General features: G+C 37.6%; 1 protein-coding gene across 1 annotated transcript in view; it reads right to left on the bottom strand.

The window, feature by feature from the left end:
* Positions 1–20,924, bottom strand: part of TOX (thymocyte selection associated high mobility group box) — a 147,249-nt gene that overhangs the window by 46,234 nt on the left and 80,091 nt on the right. Inside the window, exon 3 of the mRNA XM_015567423.1 lies at positions 1,611–1,892. Within this exon, the coding sequence (XP_015422909.1) occupies positions 1,611–1,892 (282 nt within the window). The remainder of the gene's footprint in view (positions 1–1,610; positions 1,893–20,924) is intronic.

Below are 20,924 nucleotides of genomic sequence, written 5' to 3'. Positions count from 1 at the left end.
CGAATACTTAAAAATATATAGCCCAGATGTATAAAAGAGAGAGAGAGAGAGAGAGAGAGAGAGAGAGAGAGACAGAGAGGGAGAGAGAGAGACAGAGAAATATTGATGTGAGAAAGAAACTATTTGTTGCCTTCTGTATGTACCCTGGCCTTTTGGTATACAGGACAATACTATAACCAACTGAGCCACTCAGCCAGAGTGAGTAGAACATACTGTATTTTTCCCTTGAAGTATAGTACATATCACCTATATTTAAGAATTTAACTTGAATTATTCATGCATAATCTAACATTTAAATAACTGGCCCCAAATTCTTAATGTCCAAATATTCATTGGCTGTTGAATAGCATCAGAACGATACACATTTTCTTAAGAAAATTATGTGAGAATTTGATATAGAAAACAGTTGGGATGTGGGCTCTGGATTGGTTGGTTTGTTTATCAAAGGTGGGCTTACTGGGGCATCATTCACCACCTCTAGGAATTAGATAGCCTGGGAGGGCAGTCTTTCCAAGATTAAGGCTCTAAAAATTCCAGACCATTAGGAATACCAAAAATAATAAAATGTAGCCAATATAGCAGCCTTGTATTTGTTATCAGGCTAAATAAATCTATGAGTTTCTATTTATCTGGATTTTTAAAAATTAGTTTACATTAACCATATACAGTAGATCAGAATCCCATAGCGCTGCCTTTGGTAACATATTGACAAGTTTCATTTCCCAAAAGCAAAATTCTTGCAAAAGTGAAAAGAAATCTAAGGGCTGACACAAGTGACAACTCATTAGTAATATTTAAAAAAGAGAAGGAACTGGAAGTACACATGTAAATGTGAGTGTTTTTCATAGTAATTAGGCACAAGCGTCCTCACTTGGACAAATCCTAAAGATGCTTGCCTGAGAAGGAAGACAATAAAGAGATAATTTTGGTTTTTGAATGAGAATGCACTTGTTTTTGGTGAAGTCATTTGAAAAAGCTGCCTTGAATTCTGCAATCTGAGGACATTTAAAGACACACCTTCCTATACAGATAACTTAATGTGACAAAGACAGATAGGCAGATAGTCAAACAAACTTAGTGGCATGGGATTAATAACAGGCAAGCAATGAATTGCCCAGCTTTTCCTTTGGAAGGGGGTCATTAATTTCCTTGCCCCTTACATTCCTCATCCTCAATATGAAATGATTGGGCCAGATGATCTCAACAGTTTTATCTATTAAACACACACACATACACCACCACCACCACCACCACCACCATCTTTGTCTTCTTAAAATAAAATGGTTAAATTGAAATTGACTTTTTTGAATGAGTGGCAAATTCAGCTTACTCACTGTGAAGACCCTGTATTTTGTGGGTGCAACTTATTTTTATGCTTAATAAATGAAAATTCAAAGGATTTATTAGGGACTTAAAAATGTAATTGGACAAGGTGATTCAATTCACTCAGTTTATAACCTCATGCTTCATAATAAAAGTGTGTCCCCCATCAATGTTTCTTAAGTTGGATGACATAAACTTGCACCCACTACAGGTCAAGGAAGGACCCAAGGAAAACCTTTTCAGGCAGCAAGCATTTCCTATAGGTCCTACAAATAACGTAGTCCTACCTTAGATGACTCATCGCCTTCATCTTCATGTACTGAACTGGATGGGGAAGGAGTTGCAGACTTGCTTCCTGGTGGCGATGGTGAGTTGTGGGGGACACTGCTTCCTCCCATATTCAACCCAAGCTGAGCACTCAGCTGGGACTGGTTGATGGTGGTCAGCTGGCCATGCTGCATCATGCCTGGCTGCTGCCGGATGTCTGCAGGCTGACCCCTGGGTCTCATGGCTGCCATCTGAGGATGGGAGCTATATTGAGCTCCTTCTGGGTTCCGTATATCTTGCATCTACAAGAAAATGGATAGGAATAATTTTCACAAACATGTTTCTGAGTAAATTAAAAAAAATATTCCTTAGACTTTAAAAATTCTGTAAGATGTCCTACTGAACTATACACATTTCCATCCCCTCCCCCACCCCTCTAACAGTATGTATCACCCTAAAGGTGCTGTTACCATAGAATTTGAGAGTTCAATCAACATCACAGTTCATTACCAAAGAGCCTATTAATTATATTTATAGTCCTTATTTGCTAATGAAACGTAAACATCATTAAAAATATTTATGGTATAAGTTTCAAAATATTGATGCTTATTAGAGTGTCAGCACTATATAATTATTAGTGATTACAGCGTTCACAGCAATTCATGAAATCCTTTTTTTATTGTGATTATTTAAGAAAGGTCTGGGAGTTAAGCATGCTGTTGTTCTCAGTTTAATTCTATACAGCTAGTGTTGGCCAAAATGATCTACTAACTTCCAGACTAAGAACACTCACAGATTGGTATTAACCAATTGATTAACTGACTATTGAAATGATTTGACGACACAGTCAGATTTGAAAGTGATTCCCTAAAGGTGCAAGGTCACCATATTAATCCATTACGCTATCTGGGTCACTGCTTTTTAGCCTTAATGAGACTCACTCTTGTAATTCAAGCAATGAATTTTGTTTCTGCAAGGCTTAGAATTAAAAGCATTGGAGGATGAAGCTCTTAACGTATCCAGAGATCAAATGTATTGTATAAGAGGAGTAAAGTGGATTGCATTGAACATTTCTCTGACATTTTCAAACTTATGGAGAATGATGGGGAATATTTCATGGTGCTTATAGAAGCAGCTCAGTTTTTTCATTCTGAGGGATGTTGGAGATTTTATGCAGTTCTTGCTTTATACAACAAGAGCGAGAATAAAAGAAAAGAATGGGAAAAAAGAAAAGCAATGAAGGGATGTGGTTAAAGTTATATTTTGGAACTAATAAAAAAAGAATAATGTTATCTTTCTCAGTTTCGTTAAAAAAAAAATTCCACATTGTGTCAGAGTGCCTAGTAATTACCTGTCTACAAATGTTATCATGACATGGAAATATTGTAAAAGTTAATTAAATAACTTAGTCACAGATTTTTTTTCCTTTTGGTAATAAAATCATTTTCTACTAATGCTCTCCAGTCATTTTACCAACTTAGTTGTTTCCATCTGAAACTGACGCTGTGACGGATGAGGTACCTGCCTGTGGTAGGTTTACCATCTTCACCATGAGGTCTCTCATTAGTCAGTATCACCCCTTCAGACCTTTCCAGCTCTTACTCTGCTTCACCTTCAGACTCAGTCCTAGATATTCTAGAACAGTGGTTCTCAACCTTCCTAATGCCTCGACCCTTTAATACAGTTCCTCATGTTGTGGTGACCCCCAATTTCATTGTTACAGATTGAACATAATTAAAGCATAGTGATTAATCCCCAAAACAATATGTAATTATATATGTAAGTAGTCATTACTATTCAATGATACATATTAGAGCTTCAGAGATCCTTAGTGACATTTTTTTTTTCATCTATGGAAGAGAATTATTAGGACGAGGCCATAGTAATGGCTTGTTGAATGTCTGTAGAATTAAAAAAAATAGATGATAGATAAATAAGAATGAATAAAGCCCAGAGAAGTTAAGTTACTTCCCCAAGCCACAGAGTTGGAGTTAAAATCAAGATCTCTGGATTTCAGTCTTTGATATTTCCTACAGTATTAAGCAGCTGATTCAACATTTTATGTTTCCCACAGAGAGAGTTATAGTTAACTCAAAATGATCAAAAACACCTTGTCAAATGTTTTCTGCCTAAATTGATTGTTTTTATCTGGTCCATTCATGTTGCCTCCACTCACATTTACTAAAATAGTTTTTCTTCCTTCTTAGCTGTCCCCAAATTCTATAATCTGACCTTTCATATGAAATAATACTAGCTTCTACAGATATTCTTAACGTTGTATCACTGTCATAGGGTACCGTGAAAATCAGAACTGACTTTTGAAAATGCACAGAAGAGGTAGTATATACTATACTCTCTCAAGTCCTGAAGTTCTATTGCATTTTTTTCTTTGATTCTATTTAGAACAACTCTCTCGCTGTGAGCCCAGAGTAATGGATGCATATATGGGTACTGTACTATACATGGCAGCCCCTCTCTCAATCCAACAAAGCACTCACATGCATGTTCAAACATACATGTTTGTAGGAGAATACATTTTCATAGTCTTGTAAATTAAAAACGTTTACTAACAAAAACATTTTAACTAAATTATCTTTCCCAAAGTATTTAGCTAACTGATATCATGATTTCTCCTTCACATAAATCTCAGGTTAAAAGCATGAACAGTTTGTAACTTATCTGTTTGGACCTTGCTTCTTAATCTCACTCGTTCAGAAATATCATGGTTTTCAACATGATACCACCAAGTATGATTTTTAAGTTAACTTATATATAGTTTCCAGATTCATGTCTACAACCAAGGGTCCTCAAAAGTCTAAAACGATCTCACCTTATATCACCTATCTCTCTCATCAGTTTTTAATCTTTTTGATTGTTTGCTCATGTTAATTAGTGTTGAGGGTAGATCACTGACTACTAAAATTTGTGTTCCCACCATTGACTATTGGTAGAAGGGGGTGGTGCATGGCAAAAGAGGGGTAAAGAATCAATTTGGGTAGGGACAGTGAAGTACTCAACAGGGAACCTCTTTTTCAACAGACTCATCAGAAGTTGAAAATATCACCAATGGTGTTAGGCCAGGCAGACAAACAGTTTTAACACCAAATCAAAGGACAATTTTTTTTCTGTTTAGAGGGTAGGGAGCACAAATTAGAAAGCATACTCCCCTCTTAGGTCTCTGATGCACTTAGAAATAGATCTTAACACCCATGGTGACATTTGGAAATTAGGAGGAGTATTTTTATTTTTTAAATTACAAAAATTAATGGAGAGGAAGAGAGAGATAGGAACATCAATGATGGGAAAGAATCATTGCTTGGCTGCCTCCTGCGTGCCCCACACTGGGGATGGAGCCCACCAGCCGGGCATGTGCCCTGACCAGGAATTGAACCGTGACCTCCTGGTTCGCAGGTTGATGCTCAACCACTGAGCCATGCTGGCCGGGCTGGAGTATTTTTATTTCATCTTGCTTTCATAAGAGTCAGTTCAGTATCAGTCACTGCCTAATAGATAACATGGGGAAAATATGGATGGAATCTGATTACTTACTGACAATTAGCTCATGAATGAAAGCAAATGTTTTGATTACTGGCTTCCTTCTAGAAAGATATTGATTTAATTACAGGTCTTAATGTCAAATACACAACCTCAACTTGTGAAGTATTATTTCCAATATTTTTAACTTATTGTGAATAATTCACTTACGTCATGCTTATGACAACTGCTGCTTTCTCGGATTCTTCATGACTCCTCTATTACTTCTTCCTACAACTTCCCACCACCCCTACATGATTCCCTAACATTCTGTTACTCATTCACATTTCTTCCACCCAGCTAAGATTCATCATGATTTTGTTAATGAGGAACGTTTTACACTGAAATGTACAGTTCTGACCAAAACTCCAGGTCTAACTTTGCAATTGCCTGTTAGACATCACTACTTGGACATCACCTCTGTTAGAAACATGAACGATGTTTTCTCTCTCAAACCTATTTTGTACAATGTGTCCAATTTCTGTTGATGACACCTTCATTAGCCATGTCACCTCTATGCAAATGTTCTAGTAACTTTTGATTCTTTCCTTTCCTTTCAAACTCTTCTGAGTTCCATTGAGTCTACTCTAAAATATCCCTCCCATCAGCCCTTTCAGTCCCACACCCATTCATGTATTTCAGGCCTTTATTATCTCTCCACTTACAATAGTACTTGACTAAAAAGCATCTCTTCACATCCACCCTGAAGGGTACTGCAAAATTAATCTCCATGAACTATAGACTCAAAAACGTCCCAATGATATCTGCCTACCAAATTAAGTCTAATCTCTGGCATGCCATTGAAGATTCCAAATAAACCGTATTGCCTATCCCTGTTCTTCACACACTGTATTGTTCAGCCAAACCCAGTTAATTGCTATTCTTTGCCTATGTCTCTCCCCCTTGAACATGTGTCTTTGTCTATGCTGTTCTTTTAACATTCATTTTCTGAGCATCTGCTGTCTGAAGTTTTAAAAAGCAGTTTAAAAAAATCTCACTTTGCTCAGTGATTTGTGGTTTGCACAGTGTTTTTACTTATTGAGCTTTGTAATTCCCTTTGAGGCAGCCCTTAGGAATGACTGTTTTGCACAAGTTTATTGAGAATGGGAGAGGTTAAATGGTTTCAGATCTTTCTACCAACAGAGATTAAAGCAGAAATGAAATATGATCATTTTATTTTACATATGTGTTTTCTTTTTTTACAATACTTTTATATTCAAGCCCTAAGTATATTTTAAAGTCAAGTTTAAAAATCAGCTCATCTCCAAAGCTTTAAGAACCTTTCTACTCAGAATTGGGAAGCATTTCTTTATGGGAACCCCACTTTTAAATTTCTTAGTCTAATGTGTATGTACTTTCTAGAGAGTAATCTTGATCAGTACACAACTAATTTAAATTCAATATTTCAAGTGTTCAAAATTATTTGCTGAGTCATTATAAAATTGAAGAAATAAATACTACAAGTATGAACTTACTATAACCATTTTGATGATTTTTCTTTTTTTTCTGTGACCTTGATCTAGCATTATTCACAAGATGAAAAAATTTGAATGATGTCTATTTCCCTTTATGACAGAAACCTCAAGCTATAACCTCCTTGACACTCATTATACTTTTGTCCTGAGGGACAGGCCTCCATTATTTAGCTGTCTAGCCAAGAAGCTAGCTAACAGAGGGCATTTCCTACCTTCCTCTGTAGCTTTGTATGGCCATCTGACTACGTTCTGACTAATGAAACCTAAGTGCAGGTGTTGTGTGGTACCTCTGAGAAGTCTTCCTAAAGGGAAAGATTCACTTTGTTTGTTCTTTTCTGCTGGCAAAAAGGTGTGATTAGAGCTTGGGAAAACACCTTGGACCCGAGTGTCTATTATGGAGCTGTTATCACCGTGATGACTAGTTATTAATATTAATAAAGAAAAGAAGGCAAAGGGGAGTCGGATATTGTTGGGCATGTTCAGCTGGACACAGAGGCTTGTCTGCTTCACTAGGAACCTACAGCTTCACACTCAGTCCAGGGACTGGAGCATCGGCCCACCAAGGATGAACCCTCCTCCTTTCCATCCTTGATCGGGGGTGGGCAGGGGCGGAGCAGGGAAAGATAAGGACATGCTCAGTAAGGACAAAATGGCACAGGGGGAGGTGCTGAACCATAGAGGCCTGCGAGTCTAACCTGGGAGAAAGGTAATTGCCGGGTAGGGGGGAAAGGGTGAATCCACTGCAAATGTATGAAATCTTGAAAAGTTAGTTGGTTAAGCTCCTGGTAGTTATCCCAGAAGACAAAGGATCTCTCTCTCTCTCTCCCTCTCTCTCTCTCTCTCTCTCTCTCTCTCTCTCTCTCTCTCTCTTTTGCACCCTCCATTGCCATGTGGTCTTAGCAGCCACATGGCCTAAGGGTGTGCAGATTCCACACGCAGGATGCTGGACTGGAGTGCACTTTAATATGGAGCAGAAACTACGGGCCGTGGCCTTGATCCTGGCTGTACTGAAGACAAGACCGGACTTCTTCCATGGCAAGACGGGCAGAGATGGGACATTAGAAACCCAGGGGTTTATTTCCACATTCATAAATACTTCTCATCCTTTCGTGTGAGTCTCAGGAAATTCTTTTCCTGGCAACATCGCAAGAAATCCACTTCCACCGATAACTGAGCAACCAAGGCTGGGACAATCTACTTACTGTGGGAGTCTTTAATGTGAAGGGGAAGTAAATACTTATCTTTTTTAGAATCACCGTCATTTTGAGTTTTCTGTTATATGCAGCTGAGCCTAATTTAACTGATACACCCTAACAGATTATAAACTCAAAAAAGCAGGGATAGAACGTATTTTGTTGACCATTGTAGCTCTAGTATCTAGCACAGATCTTAGCCCACTGTAGGTACTAAACACACATTTCTTCTTTTTTAGAATGCTTTTTATTGATTTTTTTTTTTTTTTGAGAGAGAGAGAGAGAGATCCATGAGAGAGAAACAGTGATCAGCTGCCTCCTGCATGTCCCCTTCTGGGGATCGAGCCCACAGTTCGGGCATGTGCCCTGACCTGGAATCGAACCAGCAACCCCCTGGTGCTGTTCAGCCAACTGAGCCACACCTGCCAGGGCTAAGCACAGCGGTTCTCAACCTGTGGGTTGTGACCCCTTTGGGGGTCGAAGGACCCTTTCACAGGGGTCGCCTAAGACCTCAGAAAACATATATATAATTACATATTGTTTTTGTGATTAATCACTATACTTTAATTATGTTCAATTCGTAACAATGAAAATACATCCTGCATATCAGATATTTACATTACGATTCATAACAGTAGCAAAATTACAGTTATGAAGTAGCAACGAAAATAATTTTATGGCTGGGGGTCACCACAACATGAGGAACTGTATTAAAGGGTCGCGGCATTAGGAAGGTTGAGAACCACTGGCTAAGCACACATTTCCTGAGTTACACTAAATAGATGTGTAGGCCAGGTACAATGAGGATTGGTGGCACTGGCTTCACAGACACAGTATCATAAATCTTTGATCTCTTGGGAACTACATTTGCTACATTCCCAGGACTCTAATGTCTCAAAGGTCCTTTCTAATATGTGTATTTCTCATGTTGTTGATTTTGAGGCCAGTGAGATTCATTTTTCTCAGCAAAAAGTACTGCATGCATAGCAATGGCATTTTAGTTTCGAATGGCTCTTAATATGTATCTTCCCATCGGAGAAACTCAATCCATTAAAAATGGGTGCTAGATTTTACTGTTTGTTTTTTAGTCAGAACTATTTCCTTAGCTTTTATAGCTTTCTATTGAGGACTAATATTGTTCTATAATTATGGGCACTAAAAAATGTCCATTAAAATAATGGAGGAAGATTATGATGATAAAGAGAAGATTTCATTTGTTTCTTCCAAACCTTGTTCCAATTAATAGAAAGCAAGAGTTCAATTAAAATCAATTAGGAAACCAAAGCAGATATCATATATTCTCCCTCATGACCTGGCTTGTAATTCATGGCTTGATGCTCACACCATGTTCCTTTCTCCTCTTGCCCAATTACCTACAGTGATAAAAACTGCAGGTGGAGGACCGCCCTCATGTGAGAAGCTCCAGGCACTCTGATACATGTTTCAGCCTGAGTTTGCCCTTATTTTCCTTGGATTTTCTTGGAAAAGGAAAAAACAATACCCAGGTTGCTCATCTTGGATTACCTTTTTTAAAAAATGAGCAACATATTGGTGTAACTGTAATAACAACAACAAAAAAATATATTCTTGGAGCAACATCAGTTGTATTAGTGACTACAGAGTGTTAAAACTGTGCACTCGAATGGCACCAGAACTGACGACCTGCATTTCAGTGTTTAAAGCTGTGCATTTCACAATCTTTCCAGAGTCTGTTTCCTTTTTTCAAATATCAGCATCCTTCCCGGTCCAACATGCGAGCCTTGAAAGCTATCATTATCTCTGCCTCTAGCAGACAATCCATATCAAAACAGTTGTACACATAAAACCCTAACGACATCTTGGCTCGCTGTGATCCAGCTGTTTGAGTGAACAGCAGTTGGTGAACAGAGCCTGGAACATGGGGAGGCCTGAGGCCTATTTGCTAATGTGGCTCGCCAGCTGCTGCTTTCTGTGGTCTTTGCAGGCAAGGCCTGGAAGTCTGCCAGTTGCAGCAGGAACAGGAGAACGCGAGGAATCTCTGAAGCCCTTCCATTTACCCCTGTCTGTCAGCGTTTGACACCCTTTGCTGTTGAGTGCTTTCCCCAGGGCGGGAAGGAGACCCTGCAGGCTTAGGCTGAGACAAGTGCTCATGCTCTGTTCCTTTTATACCCACCATCAAACACTAGCCGTCCTTAGCATCTAAATAAAGCCTTCTGAACCTGGCTTTTGCATGATTAATCAGGCCAGGAAGGCTAAGCAGATCCATTTTTCTTAGGAACAATGCACTCTAAGAGGCTACGAGAAGAATGTAAATGTTGATATTATTTAATTCCCTAATTTGATTGCACATTTTTGCCAGGAATTCAATTAATATGTAAATGTATATACCAGAACGAATGTGTGGGTAAATTTAATAATCAAATTTTATGTATTATTTTTCTAAAGGCATTTTCCAAGAGCAAGCTAAATTATTTGTTGTCCCAACAAATTAAATTGTTCCTACGTGACCTTCTTGTGTGACCTATTTATTATTTAAAAAAATGTGTACTTTAAATAAACTTTAACATTTTTGCTATTAGACTTTGGACATTGAAGACTGATAATGTCAAAAGAGAGGAAATCTGGAAAATACATATGCAAAGCACATGTCATATTTTGAAAGACTGGGAAAAAAGAGGTTCAAAAGAAAGATTGGACATTTTTATGAAAATGTGTGTGTGTTTTTTAAAATTCAATATTGGGTCAGGATAACTTGATTTCAACTCTAAAGTTCCAAAAACAACATTAGTTTTGATTTTAACATTTGGGATCTCCTTTTCTCCCAAAAGACTATGTGAACACATAGGGCTCAGATTTCTTTACAATACTCTAAAATGGACTATTTGTAGTTTGTAGTTAGTCATTATAAAACCAATTATCACAGGAAAGCAAAACTCTGGAGCACAATTCATTAGATGCTTGTCAAATGAGAGGACATAGCACTCTCTAGAACCACCTTCTTTGGAGAAGATTAATACCACCTCAAAATCAAACCCTTATTCTCACCGAAACCTCCACAATGCCCGGCCATCCTCCTCCTTCAAACTGTGGCCTCGCCTCTCCTTACTAAAGAGACTTGATGTGTTAGAGGAAAATATAATTGAGAGTTTTAAACTTCACGCTAAAAATTATACTGGCCATTGATCATTTGACCAGTTTTTAATTTTAAAACTCCCAGGGATGAACCAAAGATCAGACACTGCATGTCAGACAGCCACAGAGGGAGGAAAGCCCACCTCTCAATGTCCTCAGTGTCCTTGCCGGGTGCTGGCTCACATCCACTAGAAAGAGGTATCTTAGTTGCCCCCGTGTGTGCATCTGTATTCATTTTTATAAACATAATGCAAAAGCAACTTTATGCCATTCTATTTGATTTCTTTCTCTTCCTTTTCTAGATTGGAGGTGTTGTCCTATAGTGGAGGGAACCCTGCTCATGACATCATCAGGTTGGCTCTCTTTCTAACAAGTTGTCTAACTTTTTCAAGCTCTGTAATAGTGGCAATAAGTTTTTAATAACAGATATTTATTAAGCGCCTACTATGTGCTAGGCACTGCTCTAGGTACCAGGTAAACCACAGTGACCAAGCACACTGAAACCCCTGCTCTTATGCAACTCACTGTCTAGTGGGGAGAACTAGGTAATATGATAAATAAGTATTTGGTGTAGTTTGGTTGTGATAAGCTTTAAGGAGATAAATATGAGAGAAATGCACTGACCTTAAATGCTTGCTTTATTTTATGATTGTGAGGATTAACTGGGATAATGAAGATATTTTGTCAGATGTAAACTCATTTGTGTGGTGGTTGCTCATATCCATTACCTTTTGTGGAAGACTCTGATGTTTATCACTTTTTAAAATATGCTTTTTATTGATTTCAGAGAGGAAAGGAAAGGGAGAGAGAGATAGAAACATCAATGATAAGAGAGAATCATTGATCTGCTGCCTCCTGCACGCTCCTTCCTGGGGGCCAAGCCTGAAATCCAGGCATGTGTCCTGACTGGGAATCTAACCATGACCTCCTGGTTCATGGGTGGATGCCTGGCATTTTTATCATCCTTGGGTCTCTTTTTATGACTAGCTCTAGTTCACAATGAGCCTTGGAAATAGTTGCAACCAAGCATTCTGGTAGCCAAAGCTTGTGTTAGTGGAGACCTTTCCTGGAGTAAGCTGGACAGCTTATTTCACAGAGCACAGGGTTTTATTGTGGGAAAGTAGATTTAGATCAGATAAATGTTGAACTTACAACCTGGATTTTAATAGCTCCCTGATCAAGGTTAATAGGCTAACTGATAGATACAAAGTGCAAGAAATTTAATGCATTTAATGCATTCCAGTTCATAGTACACCATTCTCTTCTATAAACTCTGCACATATAATCTCTCCTTTGGATCATGATGACGGCCAGGAGGCTCTGGGTACAGGTAGGCCCTTGAGTCACACAGCAGGAAAGATGTTTTTGACTCACACTGAGGCACATGCCAACACTATTTGTGGCCTACTGTTATTGATACACTATCAACATCCATATTTCCAAACTTAACACTGGGCTTCTCTGTGCCCTTGAAAGGGTCCCTCTGCTCAGATCGCATAAAGGAAACACCACAATATGCAACAGGCAAGCTTGATGATGAGAAACTCGCATAATTCTAGTTAATGGCAGGACATGAAGGCTCCTGGACTAAAAGCTCTGCCTTATTTAAAAAGGTTTGGGGGACCAGATGGTCTACCCTGTGGTTCCCAAAACATTCGAATTAGTAGTTCCTACAAAACTGTACACCTCTGGAAACAGGAGTGTCTGAGTCTGCTTTGGCTCTACTTGTGATTAGAGTCAACAAAGTGCCCTACCCCACACTTTTTTTTTTGTATAAATTGAGTCTTTTGTTTCTGTACTACAAAGTGTAGGCAGTGCTTTGCTCATGGGGCTCTAATCTTATATTAAAGTGTATTCCAACATGCTGATGTCTGTTCACATCTCCTCCACTTTGATGTGCCCAGGGAAGGGATTGAATAATGTGTCTTATTTTCAGAACACTTTCAAAAGAGTGTGTGCATTGACACAAAAAGAATGGATTGTAAGGATAGGTGATAAGAAAATTGGGAAATGCTCTGAGACATGCCCTATGGGAGTTGTGGTTTACCTATGAGAACTAGCCCTGCGTAGTTATAGCATGACAAGTCAGCTGAAAGGATTCTCTATACTATATGTAAACCTGAAAATTTAACTGAATCCCATCCTTTCCACTGCCATGCTAACGGGATGTTAGTAAAAGTGGAGATGTCAAGTGGAATATTGACTTCTCAACATCAGTTCAGAAAAGTGATTTTTGAGTTCATTTAGAGGCTCTTAAATCATTAGATACACATGACATTCACTTACGAGTACAGTTCAAGAAGCAAAATTAAAGCCTTATATTCTGCTTCGGCCAGATAGCTCCCCTATGCAGACTATTTGTGTGCTCCTAACTTATTGGGGACTTGAACAAAAGTACAATTTTAAATTACTATTTTATTATGGAAATCTTTCAATAATCCTTTTAATAATATATTATAAAATGTTAAAATAGCGTGAAACTAAGATAGGAAAAGGCTGGAAATCATCTTCTATTGAGTATAATATTAATAACTTGGGTAAAATCAGTCTAGGAAAATTACAATGTCTTTTAGTTCCTTTAAAGTATCTGACTCTGTAAGTGACCTTAAGCTTCTTTAAAACAATTAAAAAATTTAAATATTTGTCTGCCAAAATTTTATAGCATGTTAGATAATGAGATGGAAGTCATTTTATACAGTTTCTATATTTCTGGGTATTTGTAATTTAGTCAATATTAACATTATTCACTCATTTATGCTTTTATACATTTTGAGTCATATAAGGTCAAGGTCTCAAAACTAATCATAAGAACTACTGACTGCTATTCATGTTAATACAATAACCATTTCTTTAAAACAACTGCCAATAAATTTCATTATAAAAAGTTATTAAAAGGGTTAAAAACCTATTAAATGTCAAAGACTTGCCTGACTCAAACTTCTAATAAAGAAAGAGAATAGGTTTTCTTTTTGAATTATTTAAATCTTTACTGACTGTGCACTGAACCATGAAATTAGAAAAGTGTTATTAGAAGTGTTCTCTGGTTTTTATAAAAGTTGGAGCCCGAATGTATCACGCCACAGTCTTTAACCAGACTGGTTATAGCAGTAGGTTTTTAATCCCAAATTCATGGCTTCTGCTGATATAAAGGGCCTAATTAAAACTCTATCCTGTAACTTGGTGATAATAAAATTATTATTACAGAAGCACACATGTTCGTTTAGAATATGTGAGCTACATGTTCTAATTTTAATTTGGACAAATAGCTTCGATTTTTTTTTTTGATCTTTCAATGTCCATTAACATTAGACCCACTTAACCAATAATTAGGTTTTAATATAGGTCCTTTTTAAAACTAAAATTAAGAATTTGAAATAATCTGTCACTTATAGGTTAAACATCTACCCGATATATGTTAAAATTTGACAATTATTGTCTAAAACATTTTAAAAGATCTTAATTCTGCATGATTATAACCCTAGGTGATGATGACATAAAATAAGTTTTGGTATCAGTGATAAAAAAATAGCAAATATCCTTTACATTGTAAACCTGTTTCTCCAGGAAAGTATACTTATTTACAACCGATTTGAACTGGGCTTTTCTAACGAACAGGTAATTATCCACGGCTTAGTCCTCCACTGCGCAGTGCTAGCTAGCCTTTGGTATTTGTGCTCTTACATTATCTTTTAATATTATCTAATACTTCTTGGCCCCAACTTATATGTCGAGCACAGTACTAAGAAGTTTATATGCACTGCCCTACCCAACCCTCACAATACCCAGGTGAGACCATCACACCTGTGAAGAACCAAAAGCCCAGAGAGGGGATTCTTCTGTTATTTAATTTGTGGGTCTGCAGGAATTTGTCACAGGTTGCTGGACCTCGAAGCCCATATCATAACAAGAGCACCCATGCCATGGACCCTGTGTATGATCTGATGTTTTCAGATGTTCCTTTAACACAGGATGGTTGGAAAAGCTGACTTGGGAAGATGCAGCTGGAACCTAGAATGACTGAATTGTGTGCACTGATATCTTGGGAAGGAAATTCAATTAGAAATATTTTCCTGAACACTTACCCGGTGCCCAGTATTATGAAAGGTCCTAAAGGAAAGAAAGACAGATAAGATTGTCCCTGTGCTTGAAGAGCTCACAATGTAGGGAGACATACTACAATACAAGTCAGAGGGGATTAATTCCTGTAACCAGAAATACATTGCTATAGAGGAAGGAGCGTGACTTCCAAGCAAGGGACTAATGAGTGACAGATGGGACTGAAACGTGTAAATAATGCTGCAACAAGGAGTCTGTCTGCATTGCACTGAAATTGCAATGAGCCTCTCCGAGGATTAAGAATGCTTTCTAACACAGCAAGGCATTTGAAAAATGGAATAAGTATAATTTAACTCTGAAGGCAATTTGATTGAACTGATTATTGGATGGTCACTATACCTGTTATTTTGGACCTAAATATTCAATACATAATCAAATCATATTTTTTAAAAATTGTGACTTAGACCAAGTTGATCATTTGACTTCTGCTGGGAATTAGTAATTTGATCTTCAAATGTTTTATTTTCTGCATCTCGGGATGATTAGAGGTACAGTCTCTGGTTTCAAGACTATGTGTTAGAATGTATTCTGAAGCATCAAGTTGTTCTCACTGAAAGAAGTCAATAAAATGCACTAACATTTCATGCTGCATTATCAGGAAGACCATTTTATCAGTCCCCAAAAGTTTTAAAAATAACTTGGGCTCCTTCATTAGATAATAAAAAAAAATTATGGTCATACTAATAGTAGCGATTTTAATCTGGAACTTTACAACATTCATTTCATTAACTAAAAATGTTGCTACATAAATTATGCTTTCACGAGCCACTGACTTAAACATTTTGATCAAAACCTTTCTTTGTATTTCCCCACTTGTCAACCGGTGCCATTCATTTGTTAGTGAAACTTTTTCCAGAAGAAAAAAGAAAACAGAACAGCTGCGAGAGAAGATGGGGAGGCATGTCTCACTGTGGGTGTAGCTTGAAGTCTGTTCTTAGAATACCTTGCCAACCTTTCTCCTCCAGTGAAACACCCGGTTCCAAATGGAATGTAATAAATATTCTTTCTATAGTGAATCTTGAAGTATTTCAAGAACATGGGTTTCCTCTGGGTAATCACTTTGCAGTGGTGGCTGTGCGATGTGGACTAATTGCTGGTCTGTGGACCCACTCTCCCTAGCGAATGCATTTCTGATCTTTAAAATGCTACGTGACAAAAAGAAAAGTAAAGTACTAGTCAGTTGAGAAGTTTGCTTGGTTGGACTCATTAACAGAGATTTTAATCTGCCAGGGGAATTTATTTTAAATTTATTATTTTATTACTTTAATCCATAAATGTTAATAATAGCATTGACTTTTTCTTTCTTTCTTTCTTTCTTTTTTAACAAAAAGAACTACTATCACCTTAGGTAAAGCCTATTTAGAGGCTAAATCCATATACTAACAGAGCTATTTAAATAATAAAATCCTGTATTGTAAAGTGTTTACTTGCATTTACTTATACAGATTGGTGCCTGAGAAGTGACATATTCGTTAAGCATTGGTTCAAAAGGAAAGCCCACCAGGAGCAGGGTTCTGGACACTGGAGATGTTGAATTATTTTAGAATTTGCATAATTTCTAAGCTGATGAACCACAAACATTTCAATGCCACCATAATAGAAATGGTAGCGCCATTTATTACTAAAATTTAACTGTAACAACAGACCCCTAGCTGTTATATTAGAGTTTACTTTTAAATACACAAACATTTGTGCTTTCTATACTTTTCTTAAGCAATGCCATGAGACAATCTTAACTTAGGTATTTTTTCCCAAATGATAGCTTGCATCCATCAAAATAAATTAATTGGCAGAATGACAATTTAAGATAAAATAAGAATCTTTTTCACTGGTCAGTTACATACATTCATTCATACTTGTAAATCCGCTGTCCCCTTATTTCCTAAACTAAAATAATCCAAATAGCAATGCCAGATTGAGTGGCTTTTAAAAGAATGTTAAATATATGTGCTACTGCAAGGCAAGATATTTCTTGCAAGTTATGAAAAATGCACTTTGCTCATGGGCAAAATGTAGTTTAATGATATAGAAATAAGTTCATGGTCCCTCTGTATTGTATTTACAATTTTGTGTTGAAAACATATTTAATATCTCTAGCATAATTATATGACCACAAGATGACAACTCCAATAAATGGGAAAAAATCTCAATTACATTGATCAACTAAAGAGAGAAAAAACTCCACCATTAAAGTGTAGAGCCTATTATAAGGGAACAAGAAAAAGATATCTACCCTGCAGTTTTTAAAATTAAAACCATCTAATCATTTTTCTGCATCTACATTCATAAAAGTGAATAGAATTTTCCAGTTACAACTTATTTTCTGAAGAAGAAAATGCTCTTGGAAAAGAGAGAGTCAGAATCTTTTGAAAAAGTGCATTACAGTTTTATTTTATATATATATATAAATTTTCCCTCTTTTTTAATGAAACAGGGCAATAGTTTTTTGGGGCTTATGTCTCTTGCCACTCTCACCCCCAAAACATTTATTGGATGTTACTAGGTGTGACAAACACACGGGTGCTGGCCAGGATTTGGAGGGGGTTGGGGACAGAGGAGTAGGATGGTCGGGGTTGGGGTTGGAGGAACTAAAAGGGAGGAGTCAAGATGAACAAGGCTTGCCCCTTCCCTGGCTCAAGGGCCGACTTCTCAGACACTCTTGCCCTGACAAGTCTGCAAGAGGAGACCTGTCCATCGCATCCAGGCATCTTCTTTACGGCACAATCACAATCTAGAATTGGGCTCTGCAAACTTTAACATTCACAGGAGTCCCTGGGGCTCTTCCTAAACTGTGATTCTGATCCAGGGAGTCTTGGGCGGAGCCTGCGATTCAGCATTTCTAGCAAGCTCTCAGGTAGTGGCAATGTGGCCGGTACATGAAGCCAAGCTTGAGTGGCCAGGCACCAATCAGCGTGTCTCTCCATGGTTTGGTTCTGAAGAACTAAGGTCAGAGAGAATTATGCCGTAGTAATTCAATTGCAGACTCATTTGGTAAAGTGCCAAGCTTTCCCAGGAGAGTTTTGTCTATTGTGGTAGATTCTTCTGCTAATTATCATGCCAGGAGATTGTGGTATGGAATTACCAACTGACAAGAGGCAATTTGACCTGGCTTTTCTATAGGCTGAACTGATGATAAAGTTTTTTTTCCTTCCAGGTTATTATTAATTAACAGGGGATAAGGAATGGAGGGGCCCCCATCCATCAAGCTAATCAGAAATAATTGGTTAATGTGGAAATAAACTATCATTCGTTGCCTTGAAAAATTTTCAAATTATAGAGTAAAATCTTCTGAAGTACATAATTAGTTATTTAAAATTTCTTAATATGTTAATAATAGGGCTGAACTAAATGAAAATAAAATCACAACTAAATAAAATTTGTGGGATGCAGTAAAAGCAGTGCTCAGAGGGAAATTTATACCATTAAATGTATATATTAGAAAAGAAAAAAAGTCCAAAATCAATAACCGAAGCTTTTATCTCAGAAACTAGAGAAAGAAGAGCAATTTAATTCTGAATGCCCACTGATTTTCAAGGTCAGATGTATATGGAGAGGAACCCCTATAACATCTGAGCTTGAAAATCAGTGGGGATTCTGTCTGCCAGGGAGGGACAAGAGTCTGCTAGATACACAGGAACCCTCTTAAAGGGCAAGCACTCAAAATCTCATTCCCAGCCATCCACATTAGGCTCTGGCAAACGGAGGATGGAATAGACTAAAGTCATGTGAGGAAAGATTGGGTTTGTGGCTGTGGGGAGATAGCTGAAGGGACAGTCGCCAGGATATGTGAGCCGTGTTCTTCTTCCTCAGTGCAGATGCCCTCTTTCTTGGGTAGAGCACTCCTTTCCCCACTGCATCAGCCTGCATGGATGCAATAGCCCCACCTCCTGGACTCCTTGTGGACCTACTCTGAGAACTCGTGCCCTGCTGAGGAGTCAGCTGCCTGGCACCGGGTGTAAGGGTCTGGGGTGTTAGTAACTGAGTTGCATGGGTTTGTGGTTGGGGCCATTCCCTCCACTTCCCCTTGAACCTGACAGGCACCTCCCCCTCACATGACATGGTGACATGATTGTCTAGGGAGCAAATCCCAAAGGATCAACAACAACAATAAAAACAAACACTTGGAAATAATAATCAAGTAGAGTATGAGTATGCAGGATATAATGCTTTCTTGTATATACCAGTAGTGAAAAATTAGAATTTAAAATTAAAAAAAGATGCCATTTACAGTAGCATTCCAAAAATGAAATATTTAGACCTGAATATAACAAAACATATACAGGTTTTATACACACAAACTACAAAACACTGATGATCTAAATAAATTGGGAGACTTCTGGAAGATTCAATACTGTTAAGATGCCAGTTCTCAACTTGATCTATAGGTTTAATACAGTCCCAATCAAATCTCAACAAGCTACTTCACAGATATCGACAGAGTGGTTTGAAGTTTATATGGAAAGGCAAAGAAGCTAGAATAACTAACAGTACCGAAGAAGAAAAAAGTTTGAGAACTCACACTTCCTGATTTCAAGACTTATAAAGCTACTGTAATAAAACAGCAGCATATTGGCAAAGGAATAGACACATGGATCAATGAAACAGAATCAAGAGCCCAGAAATAGACCCACACAAATATAACCACTGATCTTTGGCAAAAGAACAAGGCAATTCAATGGAGAAATATAGTCTTTTCAACAAATGATGCTGGAACAATTAGACATCCATATATAAAAGAAAAAAATACGCAAGATCTGTTATTTTAGTACTGGTGGGACTGTAAAATGATACACCTATTTTGGAAGACAACTTGACAGTTTTTCACAAAACATAAAATTTAATAAATTTTAAATTTTAAAATTTAATGATGACACTCACAGGTATTTATACAAATCTTGTGAAAACTTATGTCTAACCAAGAACCTGCACAGAAATGTTTATAGCTGATTTATTCAGAAACATCAAAAAGTCCTTCAATAGGTAAGTGGATAAACAAACTCTAATATAACCATTCAGTGAAATATTATTTAGTGATAAAATGAAATAACACACCTGTTAATCTCTTTCCCCCCTTCCCTCTGAAATTCCTCAGCCTGTTGCATGCTTCAATGTCTCTGGATCTATTTTGTTCATTAGATTCCACATATGGAACTTATATGAATATATGCATAACCTATGGACACAGACAATAGTGCTGTGAAGGCCTAGGGGTGGAGTGGGAGAAGATGAGGTGCAGGGGGTCGATGGGGGAAAAAGGCGATATATGTAATACTTTCAACAATAAAGACAAATTTTAAAAAATTAAATAAGCCATCAGGCTATGAGAAGGCATGGACAAGTGCATATTGCTAAGTGAAGAAGTCAGTTAGGAAAATCTGCAAAACTAGACGTAAACACTGATTGCCAGACATTTAGGAGGGAGAAATGATTAAACAGGTAAAACAAAGAAATATTTGAGGGTATTAGGACTGTTCTGTATGATAGTATAATGGTGAATACAAGGAATTAATCATTTGTCAAAACCCAGATAACTTTACTGCACAAAAAGTAAACTTTAATGCATGCAAACTAAAAAATATATTTAGGAGTTTGGGGAATCCCAAGATGGAATGCAGAATGTGACAAAAGAATCTTGATGTGTCGCAAATATATGGAACAATTTCATTAAAGGGGATGGATAATAAGTGGCTGACCTACGAGACTTGGGAAATGAGCAGAGTCTGTAAAGCTAAACGTAAAAGGAAGTTACTATAAGCACTGCACCCAACTGATTAAGTCAATTCCTACAGGAGTATGGGTTTACGATTCTGATGCCACCATACATGTTTCCTCGATTGGAACAATGATGTAAATGGGGAGTGAATGGTGGGGGCCAGGTTTCCCACCATGTGTTGCTGTGGAAGGT

Source organism: Myotis davidii, unplaced genomic scaffold (assembly GCF_000327345.1).
Source record: "Myotis davidii unplaced genomic scaffold, ASM32734v1 scaffold1, whole genome shotgun sequence".
NCBI lineage: Eukaryota > Metazoa > Chordata > Mammalia > Chiroptera > Vespertilionidae > Myotis > Myotis davidii.
This window is presented reverse-complemented; position numbering and strand designations above follow the sequence as displayed.